General features: G+C 31.1%; 1 protein-coding gene across 4 annotated transcripts; it reads right to left on the bottom strand.

The window, feature by feature from the left end:
* Positions 1-234: 234 nt before the first annotated feature.
* On the bottom strand, positions 235-11,344 carry LOC129945333 (UTP--glucose-1-phosphate uridylyltransferase). 4 transcript variants are annotated; one of them, XM_056055004.1, is made up of 8 exons: positions 10,907-11,344; positions 4,337-4,526; positions 4,186-4,277; positions 2,035-2,175; positions 1,540-1,971; positions 1,336-1,474; positions 864-1,273; positions 235-806 (listed from the first exon to the last, which is right to left on the bottom strand). In XM_056055004.1, the coding sequence occupies exons 1-8, from the start codon at positions 10,937-10,939 to the stop codon at positions 699-701; spliced, it is 1,545 nt and encodes a 514-aa protein (XP_055910979.1). In that variant the 5' UTR covers positions 10,940-11,344; the 3' UTR covers positions 235-698. The 4 variants fall into 4 exon arrangements, with proteins under 4 accessions (XP_055910979.1, XP_055910982.1, XP_055910980.1 ...); XM_056055007.1 differs by lacking the exon at positions 10,907-11,344 and adding an exon at positions 10,524-10,726; XM_056055005.1 differs by lacking the exon at positions 10,907-11,344 and adding an exon at positions 10,430-10,471.
* Positions 11,345-15,276: the final 3,932 nt, after the last annotated feature.

Here is a 15,276-nt window from a genome sequence, read left to right on the forward strand (position 1 = left end):
AAGCGTATACACAACCATATTCGTTCAGCGGAAGGAAAAAATTATCCGTCAAATCAGATATGAGCTTAGTTTTCATGAAATTTCACTTATTTCATGATATGAGCACTATTATTTAAAAATCATATCCTCGTTTTCTTTCATTCCATTCCTAAAGGACTATCTCATGTCATGTTCTTGGCATCGTTTTGAAAAGTTGCGAATAATAATTTGCAACATAAATAAAAACTCAAAACAATTTTTAACTAACAAATATAATCATTTTTATTTGCACAACTTTCTTTTAAAATTTTAACACTTACGTTCTCTAAAAAATAAAATGTCCTCGAAAAAAGCCGTAATATTTTTTTTATCAAATAAAGATATTTTTTGTTGCGATTCCCAAGTTTCGAAATAATAAAATACAAAATTTACATTACACTAAATTAACAAACAAAAAGAAAACACACGAATATACAATCATCTTGAAGACTAAATACTAAATTAACTAAAACTACGCATTATAAAATCGATTTTAAGTAGGAAACTTTGAGCGATTGCATCGTAGGCTACCCATTTTTAAAGGGCATCAGATTTTTTTCCGTTATACATATTGATATAAATATAAAATTTTAGCCATGTGATCTCTTTGCAGAGTCAGAATAAATGATGTGTGATGTTTTATTGTAGATTGCTTTAATCGCTTTCTTCGTTTTTAAGACTTAATGATCCAAAATGCGCATATTGCCCGATACGATTTTGTTATCGAGAATAGCTCCAGCCGGGATATCAATACGATCTCCATGGTTGGCGATGATAATGACGGTTCCCTAAAAAACAAATATTAATATTGGAATATCATCGACCAATTGCTCTTTTAGACTTACTCTTAAAGAGACACCCCTTCCAAATGTTACATCTCCTGACACGGTCAAATGATCCAACTCAATGATGTCTGGGATGTTGGCAAACCGATTGAGGAATTCTTTCACTTTGGAGAAATGATTTTCACCCAATTTGACAAGCGGCGTTGTTGGGAACATTCTTTGTGGGGACATAACAAGACTGCCATGTTTTAAGCTATACAAGTTGGACATAACTAGCAACAGATCGGATGTCTTCTTGACCGGCAAGAAACGCGAACGAGGCACATTAACACCAACAGATCCATCAAAGCACTTCATAGCAGCACCAACAGCTGTTTCTAGTTGAATAACACGCAGTCCATTTTCCAAAGATTTATTGTTCACAATGATTTCCATCTTTAGAGTTCTTTCACGCAACACACGGTCGATAGCTACAAACATACAAAAATTAAAGTTTTCAACGAAAATTTAAAAGTTTAGTATTTTAAATTACCTTTAAGACTGGCCCAAATGTTATTTGTGTTGAAGAATTTAAATGTCTTGACTGATTTAAAATCATCTACGTGTTCTTTTGGCACCTGAGCGATTTCCAGAAGTCGCAATTTGTTCTCATATTGGATAAGAGTACCACCCTAGACCGCCATTAAATATCAATTAATAAGTGGAAGAAGAAAATGTAAAAAACCAAAAGACCTACCTTAACATCAGCTCTTGTCTTATTTGTAACTTCCATAACGAATTCCATTGGTTTTTGTGGTGTATCTTCATTTAGCAATTTGCTAAGAATATTTAAATCAACAGTTGCTCCCAAATTATCAATGTTGGACAAGAAACAATATTCTCGACCTTCTTTAATAAATTTACTCAGTAGACCAGAGTTCTGGAAGGATTCATAGAAATCACCGTGACCAGGTGGATACCATGCTTCCATATCATTTTCTATCGTGAAATCTTTGGCAACAGGTAGAAAAGATTCACGACTAATACGTGGGAAACAACTTTGATTGAAAGTATAAATTTGTACACGGAAACCTTGGTATTTACGAACAATCTTTTCGGTATCTTGATCGGTGTTGAAGGAATTCATAAGGACGAGTGGTACATTGGCATCGTATTTTTTGTTAAGGTGCTTCAAAGAAAAAAAAAATCAAATTTAAATACAAATTTACTTCACAAATGAAAGTTAAATTACTTCAATTTGCTGCACAGTCAAATCGAGGAACGTTAGATCCGAGCGAACAGGAATAACACTTTTAGGTCCGTGACATCCCATGGAGGTACCAAGACCACCGTTTAGCTTGATCACGATCAATTTGTTTAACATTTCCTTGATCTGAAATAATAAAAGGGCATTTTAGCAAGCATTTTTAAATCTGTGCTGAGGATGTACATAAATAGATGGCTTAGAAATAGAAAATAGAAGCAACACTAAAGTTTTTATTGCTCAGCATTATTAGAAAAAAGTTAACGCAGGTTTGGTGTTACACTTAGATAGTTCCGGTAAATTAAAGAATGTGTAAAGAAAACTTTATAGTAACGAATAGACTTAGTTTTGTATTGAGCTGTAAGTAAACAACACGTAATAAACATTCATATGAGCCTTTTGGTAGAAAAGAAATTTGTATTATGAGAATATTTTAGAAGAGGTGATGACCACTGCCTTAAAGACAAAGTCATCAGAGGTTAACTGAGGCTGATTGGTTTTTTAGAGATAGTGGGTTTTAGATTTGGATTGTTTTTATAGCTCATTCTAATGAAGTTATAAATATTATACTCACCGAGCCCTTTGAATTGATAATTATAAAAAACAATATCCATTATTGCAGCCAGAAAAAGAATTAAAAATCAAAACTCAAAATTGGAATACAGAAATGCGTGTAAAAATATTGAATAAGTCTTTTCTATCATGAAATAACTACAAATGTTTTGTGAAACTCAAGGTATTTTTGCTGGGGATTAAGTGTTTGGCAGCTAATTTAGAATGTTGAATAAGCAGCAGCGGATAAGATGATAGCAATGCTTGGGCGGGATATAGGGAATTTATGACTTGTTTTATGCTGCATTGTAGCGGTTTTTTAACTGAGTGCAAAACTGTAGTAACATCGGTAAAAAAGAACGTACACAAGTAAAACAAAAAGATTCTTTCTTGAGCTCTTTAAGTTTATTTTTGGCATCAGATTTAAATTTTTTTTAAGTCAATTGGAATTAAGAATGATTGATATAAGACAAAAATTATACAGACATTTTTTGGAAAGTTATTTGTATAGGGTGTTATTTCAAACGCATCAAAAGCAATGCAGCTAGAATCGTTAAGGAATTGAATTTGAAACAAATAAATTCGTGCGAGAACTTCGTCTATTTTACTGCGTTTAGTGATCAACAAGACATCGACAAAAATTGGTTCCAAAAAGACGTTTCAACTTGTCCTAATTTGGACTTAACCATCAATTTATTGGAAATCAATTTGGTGACAATATTTCCAGAACTGATGCTACCCACGTTCATGCGGTTTATCGTTTTTATATTATTTCATAAGGAACCATGTTAAGTTATGGGTTTAAACCAACGAACTAACAACTCTTGAAGCATTGGAAGCAATCATTTAAGCCGCCATTAGAGGCCTATAGCCAGATATATAAGAACAAGTATTGAACAAATAATCTGATCGAATGTAGGGATACCGAAAAATGTATTTGGAAAATAAAATAAATTATAAAGCCGATTATAACAACAAATTCATTCCAATATTACATATTTCTATATTGTGTTATTATTTGGAGTTCTCAATCTCTTAAAAGCTACACGAAATCAGGTTCTTCAAATTTAAAGGAAAAAACTTCTTAACATGTGTTTCAATTATTGAATTGACGAAAAATTCAGAAACACTTTAGACTTCATAAATAAGAAAAAAAGAACAATTTTTAAAATTAACGATTTTGGGGTCAGGTTCCTTCTTTCTAAAGACATTTTTATGTTTTGGAACAATTTCACATGAAGGGTTAATGATTTTTTTCATCTGCAACGAATGGGAATAATTTCGCTAAAGATTTAAATTCATAAATAAGACTAGAATTATTTCGTCTTCTACAAAAAGGTGAAGCTTTCTACGATATATGTAGATTAAAAATTTAAAATTTATGAATTTTAGCGAATAAATGAACAATTTTCAGTTAGTATTTACTAGGTGGTTAATTTTAATGTGAATGTCATTTCAATACTGCAAAAAGTATCTTATTGGAATTTTTGTTTGAAAAAGCTGAATTTACAAAAACCACTAATCTACAATTAAAATAATAATGACATACTGATATTTTTCTATTCTTGCTTAAAAATATAAGTTTACCTGTTCATCTTTTGGGGCACTCAAACCAGAGTATTCCATAACAGCATCACCGGGAAGCTTTTGAATTTCATTCCAATCAATAGATGGACCATCTAAGAAAGATATAAATATATTATTATTAAAATGAAAAAAAATCTAATATAAAACTCACCTTCTTGCAAGAACCTGCCAAACAAATCAGCAAATCGGTTCATTTCATTTTGAAGATATTGTTTTCTTTCTGGTTCGGTTGTTGTTAGCAATAGATTGTCCAATTCACTCTCCAACAATCGAAGTGCATCACGCTTTGTGACTTCGTGGAATTCCTTAGAGTCAGATGGGGCTCTTTGGTGTCCCCTGACCTAATAATATAGATTTTTGGTTATTATTATTTTTTTTTGTTTTTTTAAAGGTACAAAACTGTAAAAGATTATCTAAATAAATAATAAGTTCAAACGATAAAAATCTAATTTTTCATTATGAAACGTATATTTGTTTCGATCACTTTCTTTCATAATCATTATAAAAATGTTACATTGGAGGTTTAGGCTTATCTTAATTTGTCTGGATTATTTCATAACAAATTTAAAGATAGATAGTTAAACAAAGAGGTTTTAGTTCTATTTGAAAAGTGGATTAGAAATATTTATTGGTGTATAAATTGTGCAAGAGTTAAACCTCAAGTTTGCTGATTTTTCTATCTTTAAGTTAATTTTATAAACTGTAGTAAAATTTTGTTACATATAACGTCAGCAGATAATAGCAGCTTTTCGTGTTATAAAAAGTATTTGTAATGGTAATATTTTTGTTAAATAAATCAATCCCTTTGCATAATTAGTGACTTTATGGAACACAAGTTGACTTACACAATTTATCAAAAGTTAGTAACTTTTTAGGCGGAAATGTTTGCTGGAAACCATTAATTGTAATTGGAGTGTGTTCGAGCTGTAATAGTGAAATTTTGCAGTGCAAATTGATTCCCTTCACATCCTGAGATTCAACATTGGGCAGGTTCATAAGGGACATGAAAGAAATACAAGTTTCTATTTTCTGATTGGCCAGCTGCCAACAAATTGCTTTCCAATTAAGGCAACTTTATTGGAAAGTTGACTGGAAAGTTAGTCAAGAAAAATCTCCTTAACATCAAGTCACAATGACAATTGATGATGTTTTTTAATACAACTGAAAGCTGAACTTTATTACTCCATGCTGATCCATTTTCTGCACAATTCCATTTAATCTTCTATGTAAAAGGGTTTCTTGTCAAATTGGAAGAGAAATAAGTAATATTTCTCTACAATACAAAATACAAATCGTGATGAATTTGTTGATTGCCTGGTGAGTGTTTTGTAGACAATAATGTTCTTGATAGTTTTTATACAATTAACTAAAGGTAGAACTCAGTGAAGTAAAGTTCAAAGTTTGAAGATTATGAAAAACGTTGAAATACTAACTAGTTGCCTTGGTCAAAATGTACGTCCAGAGAATGCAGTTGACTGCAAATTAAGTCCTTAATGTTGTTTGAACCTGCCCATTTTTATTTACCTTGTTATATTTGTAGATACTAGCAACAAACTTTCTTGAACAACGAAAGCAAATCAAATTTTTATGAATTTAGATGCACGAGTATGTACATGTAATTTTTTGATAACAACACTACACTTTAGTTATTTTTATATTGGATATAAAAATATAAACTATGTACTTTAAATAAAAACACCATTTTCTAATATCAGTATATTTTGTTTATAAACATACATACATAAGAGAAATACTACAAAGTCATAGCCTTAATCGTTAACTTGTGATAAAACTCAAGTAACTTATCTGTTATGATATTTCGTCTATACTTCTGAATAAGACGTTGAAATAATCTCAAAACATAATTTACGCGTATTTTTCTATTTCAAGGGTTCAATGAAACTTTGATTATATTTTCAAAGACTAATAAAAATACCTACATAAATCGTATAATTTATATCACTGTGCTTAAATATATTTTTCATTACAACTCTCATTACTTTCACTTACTCGTATTTCGTATATGAATGAAGAGAAAAATTGTAATACAAAATATTCAACTCACGTTTTTTAGGTTTGAAGCGGAAATTTAAAATACAATTTAATTACGTAACAATAAATTTAAATTGTAGGTTAAATTTAATGAATCCGTTGTTTATATTTTTGTTGTTTTTGCAAAATTTTAGTTTGTGATAACAGTTAATTGTGTTTTTTTTAAATACGTACAAATAAAGTTTATCTTTTGGAGATTAGAAATAGTACATATTATTTTGTGTAGCAGTATTTTAAACAAGCAATTGAAAGTTAGTTTTTCGCTACATAAAAAACTTAGATTGAAAACCATACAAATGTTATCGATTTTAAAAGAAAGTACAAAACAAGAGACACCACAGAAGGTTCAAGTTCACAAATTTACTATAGCAGGCGCTTGAAGTGCACCTATCGAACTACATTTGTTTTGAACCAATACCATTTGTAGGTGATCTTTATCAGATTGCAGAGAAGGAGTTATTAGGATCGGTCATTTTATTAAGAGCTCAGAGCTCATTTTCTGACAACTTCTCTGATCTAAGCTTGAAAAAAAAATACTTTTTGTAGTGTTTTTAAACATTAGAAGAGACTATCTGTCAAACAAAAATTAGATTACAGTTTTTTATGGGGTATTCCATTTAAAAGATGAGTTTTAAAATAAATAATTGATCTCTTCGAGGTCAGTGAAAACAATTAAATTTTTGTTTTTATAATGCGTGTTATTTTTTAAATGTTTTGGTTTAAATGTCAAATTGAATTTCATCCTCAATTGATAGTTAAAAGATACAATGGCTGCGTTCAATCTAAGACAGATAGGGTATCCGGATACCTTTTTGTTAGTGTTGTACGTTAAAAGTAACAGCTGATCAAAAACAGCTGAGATGTCAAAAAAGGAATCCAAAGTCATCCAAGAATTTCTGAGGTATGTATAGTTATCTGACAGAACAGCTGATTCAACACATGGTTGAATTTCAAGAAACTTGAAAATTGATTTCAGCTTTTTGTATTTGTTGGTAAACAAAAAGATACAAAATGTTAGTTGAAGTTGTATTTGAGGATGTTCTGTACATAATAGACGATGAAGAAGCTCCGAATTTTCAAAGTTACTTATGATCTATTTTTTCAAACTTCAAAATTGACTTATTTTGTTCTCGTTTTGTAGATGACCAATTTGCTAGGTCTTACCTCCAGTCTAGTGTCTAACATTCTCAAGTTGAAGAACCTTATCCTGTTCCATTAAAAGTTTTATCTTACAACAATTTTGACTTCGAAGCTAAAATGTTTCTCTGTCTCTTTGTAAACAGCTGGAAGTTGTTTTTATTTTTCGGTATCTAAAAATCCACCTATCCAAGATACCCTTTCCAACACGAGATTGAACGCAGCCAATAAAGTGAGTTACACATTTGTTCTTTATTCAAAATATCAAAATGGGACTGTGTGTAAACATAGTGGGTGCGTTCAATATCGTGTTGGACAGACTACCCTGGATAGGTGAATTTTGAGACACATTATGCAACGACTTAAATGGAGGTAGCTGACAAAAAAATAAAAACAAGTTTCAGCTTTTCACAAAAAGCAGACACAACATTTAAGTCTCGTTGTAAAAAAAGGCCGGGCAAGGGTTAAACAAAAAGTATTCTCATAGAAAAATAATTCAATTCTGCATTTATCTTTTTTTGAAGCCTCAACAATACAAAAAAAGCTTTCACGGCGGCTATTACTGGATTTTGTCTGAAGTTAAAAAACATTCAGTGGGCAGGTTCACAACATAAGGGACTACATTTTCAGTCAAAAGCATTCTTTGAACGTGAATTTTGACCAAGGCAACTAGTTAGCTTTCCAAGTGCCATGAATTTCAAACTCAGAATTTTACTTGACAAACCTCTACTTCAAGTCCATAGCGCAAAAACTAACGAAAACGTTTTTACCTACAAAACATTCATCAGGCAAGCTACAAGTCTATCACGATCTGTATTTTGTACTGTAAAGAAATATTATTGACAAGGAACCCTTTTATACAAAACATTAAATGCAGTGGTGTAGAAAATAAATAAATCATAGATTAATAAAGTTCAGCTTTCAGTTGAATGAAAAGACATGATCAACTGTCATTTTGACAGAAGTAGACTTGACTTAATAGCTAGGGAGATTTTTCTTGGATAACTTTCTAGTCAATTTTAATGAAGTTGCCTTAATTGGAAGTAAAATATTTGGCAGCTGACCAATCATATACTAGAAACTTGCCATACTTTTGCAGTCATGTGCATTCTTTGAACTTCCATTTGGACCAAAACAACTAGTTAGTTTTTCAAGTGTCATGAATTTCAAATTCAGGACTTTACTTCGCAAATCTTTATTTAAGTTCATAGTACAAAAAGTACCAACAAAATGATTGTCTATAAAATACTATACAGGCAAGCTACAAGTCCATCACGATTTGTATTTCGTATTGTAAAGAAACATTAGTTATTTCTTTTGCAAATTGAAAAGGAACACTTTTACAAAAAGTATAAAATGAAGTTGTGCAGAAAAAAAGAGAGCAATAAAGTTAAGCTTTTAGTTGAATGAAAAAATATGATCAACTGTCATTTTGATAGAAGTAGACTTGACTGGATAGTTATGGAGATTTTTTTTGGCTAACTTTCCAGTCAACTTTCTAATAAAGTTGCCTTAATGGGAAGGCACATTTTTGGCAGCTGGTCAATCAGATACTGGAAACTTGCTTTACTTTCAATTCCCTTATATTGCCTGAACCTGCCCAATGACTACTTTAAATTGTACTTATGCAAGAAAGCAGTAAGACGCATATTTTTGATCATGTAAAAACGTGTTGAGTACATTTTTTTTAAGAATTTTAATTTTAATTTCATAATATTATATATTGTTTGTTTGAATATATTGTATTTTTGGATTATTGCTTCAATAATATGAAACTTTTCACGCAAAATACCGATAAGAATTAAAAAATATAAGACAGTGATGAAAGAGTCCTACAAATGTTAATTAAAGGTCAACATTTTGACGGTATTGTATTGCATTTTTTGCCCCGTCTAATACATATATTTTTGAAAATAAATACTTAACAACGGTTTTAAGGATTTAGATTTATCTACTTTTTTCTTTCGTTAAAGAGCTTATTCTTAAATACTGAGATGAATTAAATTTACAATTTTTGTTAACCTATAGAGTAGTGACGGAAATCAAAAGTTTTTTGATTATAGAATCTAAAACTATGTATTTATATAAAAAAAATGTCTGTCTTAACAAAGTTGATAATTAGAAAAAATATATATTCAAAAGTTGGTTTTACAAAGAACGATAGAGCATTCAGCTAGTTTAAAAAAAATCTATTAAATCGTTACGTAAGTATTTTTAATAAGATGTTTTTAATTATTCAAGCAAAAATCGGAATGATTTATTATGTTTACTTCAATATTTCATATTAAGAACCTTGTCAAAACCATTAAACCAAACATCTGCTAAAATTCAGTGACTTATAATTACATCATAAGAGTTATCATATCAATAATGATCTTGACTTATACAAATATTTTAATTCATTATTTTGTTATTACATAACATAAAATATCAAAAACTAATGGACTTTTGTTATCTGTCCAGTTTCTAGACTATCAAAAAATAAGAACACGGTCCTCATAGCTGTTAACAGCGAGACGAATCACAATAAAAACATTTTATTAAATAAACTTTTAAAAAAAATAACAAATTGACTTTAAAAAAAAAATCCACTTAGTTGCAACCTTCATAAAGACTAATTATTTTTGTCATATTAAATATCACTACGAATAGATTTTATATGATGGGTTTAATTTTGTATTTGTTGTTGCAAATAAACATCCATTATCTCGACAACACGCGAGAACAAACTTCAAAAGTTTTACCCGAATGATGATGTTCTATGCGCACTAAAACAACACAAAGTCATAAACAAATAACTTAGTTCGAAGTTCACAGCCACTAAAACATTATCAATATTTTTGCTAGAATCTCTATACGCGATGACATTGATAGCTTTCGAGTATTTTTTGTTTAATTATTATTTATTAAAAAATATATAAAGCAGACAACATAATAATTAACAAAAATAATAATGATCGATAAGTGTAACTAAAATCATTCCCGGAAGACTAAACCGACAAAAATAGTAAATTCAAGAAAAAAAAAACATCATTAATACTGAAACCGAATATACCACAAGGAACGATTTAAGCCCATTCATCAGCAATTATTATTCAAATTGCTCTCCGATAAGTGTGAAGAAGCTTAAATACCAATTTTTCAGATACCTGAAGGTGAAACCAACAATGATCTCTTATTTCTCCACAAAACAAAACAACACGATGACAGCTGTTTCTAATGTAATTTGCATAAAACTTAAAACACTCTTATTAAACTATAATAACGACGACGACGACGATGACAGTTGAATTGTTTAACAAATTTAAATGTTTAAACTTTTAAATTCACCACGAGACGACTTGCTCGCCTATCGTCATCATCATTGTATGCAAAACAGCATGTTATACAAAAATTGTAATTTATTTTTTTTTATCCACCGATATTATTAACAAAAAATCTCTTTTCAAAGTCAAAGAGAATTTAAATTTCTCTCGATGATAAAGAGAATTTCATAATGATGATCATTTTTATTCAACAACTCAAAACTTACTCTATCAAGAAGCATATCGATTGCACGACTCATTTCAGCGATGAATTTTATTCAAATAACACACAACAATAATTTTACCCTTAAATTTAGTAAAATATTTTATTTTATTTTTTTTTTCTCGTTTGTTTAATTGATAAACCGAATAGTAAATTTATAACAATCGCCGATTTATAATTCAATATTCAATGACGGACGCGACTTGACTGAAACCCAACTGTCTTGTCAAGTTCATGAGGGAACGAACAATCTCAATATAATATTATTAAATGCTGGTTATAATACAATTTTTCTTTTTAATATAGTATATTTTTTGTTTTTGTTTTATTTCACCAATGTACATATAAACAAAAAGAAGAGATACATTGGTATGTACTCATTAAAAATGTATAAGTGTACAAAAAAATTAAGCAAGTAAAATATTGAGTGGTGAAAAACAAATGATTTTTTGTGTTATCTCTCCTCGACACCGACAACGACAACGACTCCGACGACCACCACCACGACAGAAACTTAATGAAACTTCGATCGTCTCGTTAACTACGCAGCCCTATAGAAATTCTCATTGCGCGCCTCCAACACAAGAACGGACGTCTATCGTAACTATTTTGTCTTATCAAATTTTTTTTTGTTATACTAGAAACAAAATATCATGGAAGAAGATGATAAGCGATCTTGACAGGGGACAAGGAGTTTTGATTTTGATTTTTGTCTTGATTGGTTACATAAAAAGAAGCTAAACGATTCGAATCAAAACTGATATTGCATGGATGGAAATTTTACAACCATAAATATAATTGGTTTGGTTGGATCAATGAACGGGTGGTGATAAAAAAGACAAGGTTATGCTCAAGTTCGTTATCAGTAAAATAAATATTGGAACCTAGAAGTAATAAGGAAGTGAAGATTTAGCAGGTCAAAGAAAATATCATCATAGCCTCGCACCTGTTGGGATGATAAAGTGTAAAGGATTCTAATAAAACCTCTTCTGCTTTAATTGTTTCGGCTCGTAGACCGCATTTTCACTTGCAATGTAACATGGTATATTCTTTTAATAGGTCAAGAAGTAGATTCTTATCAGATCTTTGATGTGCACTTAAAGCACCTCTTGGAGAAAATCCCAGGACAATAATTAAATGTAGCCTATTTGTATGAATGTTGATTGTAGGTGCAGGAGGTTTGGTCTCTATCTCTATTGTGCCACCTAAAGGTTTTTAAAAGGCTACTGCCTCCATCGAGGAATCAACAAATCTTAATCTTAATTAAATGTAGCCTATTTGTATAAATGTAGGTGCCAGAGGTTTGAGTTTTGTCTCTGCCTGTGCTACCTAAAGGTTTTTAAAAGGCTACTGCCTCTAACGGGGAATCAGTAAATCTTCCAAAAGTAATTTTTGTCATTATAAGTGTAGATTAGGAAAAAACTCCAGGTCCTCTTGATTACTCTCACAGTGAATCACAAAATTGGTCACGCTTATCATAAGCAAAATACAAATTCTCTTTAATTGCTCTCATTTTAATTGTTTTCTTATTTTAAGGTATTATATTCATCACATAATTTTCTCTTCTAACAATTTATAACGGTTTTTATTCTCCTCTACTCAAAAGTAAGTTTTACTATATGACTGCATTGGCAGTTGCATCGTGATCGTTTTGGTTAGTTAGATCGTAAAGACTCCATTTTTTATTTATTGATCTTAATTTAATAAAAAAAAAGTGAAGTAAGAGCTCATTAATATTCAGTGCTTAGTTTTGTTAAGTAATGAAGTGAAAATTTTATATTTTGTTGATTCAGATTTCTTATAATGGGATCGAACAATAACCCAAAAAAGCATGTTGAAGAATTTTTGATTAAAAGAATACCACACCGGAAAAATGAGGAATCGCCGGCTATATCAATAGGCTCAATCAGTAAAATTCTGCAAAACCTCGAAAATTTACCCTGCATAAACAAAACTGGGCGATAGCGAATCTTTTCATTTCAAAATGCTGTTCAAATCAAGCGCGTTTAGGACCAAGACCAAAACATTCGCTTTCAGCGGAAACAGTTCGCAGGACACTAAGATCCGCTTGTTTAACCCTGCAGTCGTCGCGCGGATTACTATTGTAATCCACTCATACAAAATAGAGTATTCCTAACAAACTAGTGGTGGGGATTTTTCATCTCTTTAAGTATTTACGGTTAAATAGATATAACAGTTAGTTAACTTAACTTAATATAACATGTAATTACTAAGGCTAGAATTCGTAAGACAATATTTTTCTTGGACAACGGATGACTGGGTGAGAGTGGTTTGGTCGGATGAGAGCAAAATTAACCGTTTGGGCTCGGATGTAAGAGAATGGGTATCAAAAACACCAGGAAAAAAGTTAAAACCTCGTCACATCAAACCTACTCTGAAGTTCGGTGGGGGATCCGTTATGATCTGGGGATGCATGATGGCGAGAGGAGTGAGAAGTATACACAATATCTCATCATCTTATATTGAGATTTTGGCCCCCATTATGAATAGCGAATCGAAGTTAAAACTTTACTTTTTATCGATACTTTTTACTTTAATATCGATTCGCTCAAATTAAGTTCGCCTTAAATGTCAAAACTTTAGCGATTTAAGTTATCGACTCAAATTGTCAAATCCTATCGAATCAAAATATTTAGTGATAACGTTAGCGAATTACAAATTGGCGTGTCTTTAAAAATTTTTATCGATAATTTGTTATTATTTGTTTTGTTTGTTTTAATTAAAAATGTGTGATAAAAAACGAAAATAATAATGTTTATTTCAAGAACAAATACAAATCAGTTTGCAAAGCTTGTGGAACTGATGGAAACGAATCCCGATATTGCTAGAGGCATAGGAGCTTTTGGGTCATCCAAAAGAAACCAGAAAGATTATTGGGAGCAATTTTCAGTAGAATTAAATTCTCTTGGTTCTCCGTCACGTGAGGGAGAAGATTGGCATAAGGTGCATTTTTTTGTACCTAGGTTTGGTTGGACTACAAGGTAAAACTTAAGCAAAAAATGTCATCGAACAAAAAAAATGTTACAGCCACTGGGGGAGGAATTCTAGGAATTGAATCCAAATTTCTAAATGGAGTAAGTAAGTAGGGTTGTAGAGGATAACCAGAATCTCCTAAATGTAAAATTTATTAGCTTTAAAGTTCACTTTCAGAGCAATAATTTGTTTACACACCCAAGTACATTGACCTCTCTCCATTTCGCCACCACCTTTCTAAAACGTCTTTTAATTCACTGCAATACCAAACAAATTAATCATGAGTCGAACCAAGAAATCTGGCATCATAACGAATAGTCATGTTATGATCACAGGCCTGTACAAAAATAAGTTTATAATCTGTAATGCTTTGGAAATATCAAAGCTTACAAGCATTGCTTTTAAGCTGTAAAAACCCTTTCGATTTAAGAACTGATGTTGCAACTGATTTGGACAAATAACTCCGATATGTGTTCCGTCCACACATCCAACTATACCAGACAGCCTGGACCTTGTATAAAAGTAGTTTCTCGCGTCTTGTTTTTCCCTTTGTGACATTTCTATCTGTATCCAAGCTGGACAAAGTTTTGGTTTCTAGCACTTGAAGAACTTCGTTCAAAACGATTGACACTGTTGGTTGGGATAGACCGAGATCGAAATCATTACCAACACAGGTTTGGTAGCTACAACTTCCAAGAAATCGCAGCGTACAAGCGAGTTTTATAAGAGGTGGAATGGAACGTGTACTGTTATAGATGAATGTATCACTTATTTCGTTGTGCACATAGTTAAATGCATCCTTATTCAGGCGAAAATATAAAACAAACCTAACAAAACAAAGAACATTAATCTTTTTGTAGAAATAGATATTTTTTTGAAAACTTACAAATGATCTGGGAGTTCTAAGGGATTGGATCTATCTCGAATGTTTCTCCTAATTCTACCATCGTAATATTTTCTTCCCTCGTACTTTCAGAATCATTTTCTTCAAAAAACAAATCGACGTTGCTTAACATTATAATAAACTTTTAATAAACAAATGACAATTTATTGAAGAACGCAAATCACAATATGAGAAAACAAATTTCACAATAATTAAAGCAATTGACATTATTTGACATTTAATATATGTTATTTCAATGCAATTATTTTTGGCAGCACTGATTTTGAAGCGAATGCGGAAGCTCACTAACGATAATACCGATATTACCGAAGATCGCTTAAACATTCGCTTTAGTCGAACGTTCGATTCGCTATTCATAATGGGGGCCTTTGATTTGTTATTTGATTAAAATGCTGGTAAAATTCGATGTTGAAGCTTTGGACATTGTCTTCTAGCAAGACTATGATCCGAAGCATACTGCCAAGATCACCCAAAAA

The sequence above is a fragment of the Eupeodes corollae genome, chromosome 2 (assembly GCF_945859685.1).
Source record: "Eupeodes corollae chromosome 2, idEupCoro1.1, whole genome shotgun sequence".
Taxonomy (NCBI): Eukaryota; Metazoa; Arthropoda; class Insecta; order Diptera; family Syrphidae; genus Eupeodes; species Eupeodes corollae.

Bases quoted from the DNA above. Each gene is read 5' to 3' on its own strand.
- LOC129945333 (XM_056055004.1), bottom strand. From the start codon at position 10,939: ATGAGTCGTGCAATCGATATGCTTCTTGATAGA. The intron at 2,176-4,185 runs GTAAACTTATAT...TTATTATTTCAG, and splicing joins GTGCCCCAAAAGATGAACAG to ATCAAGGAAATGTTAAACAA. The intron at 1,972-2,034 runs GTAATTTAACTT...TTTTCTTTGAAG, and splicing joins TGACTGTGCAGCAAATTGAA to CACCTTAACAAAAAATACGA.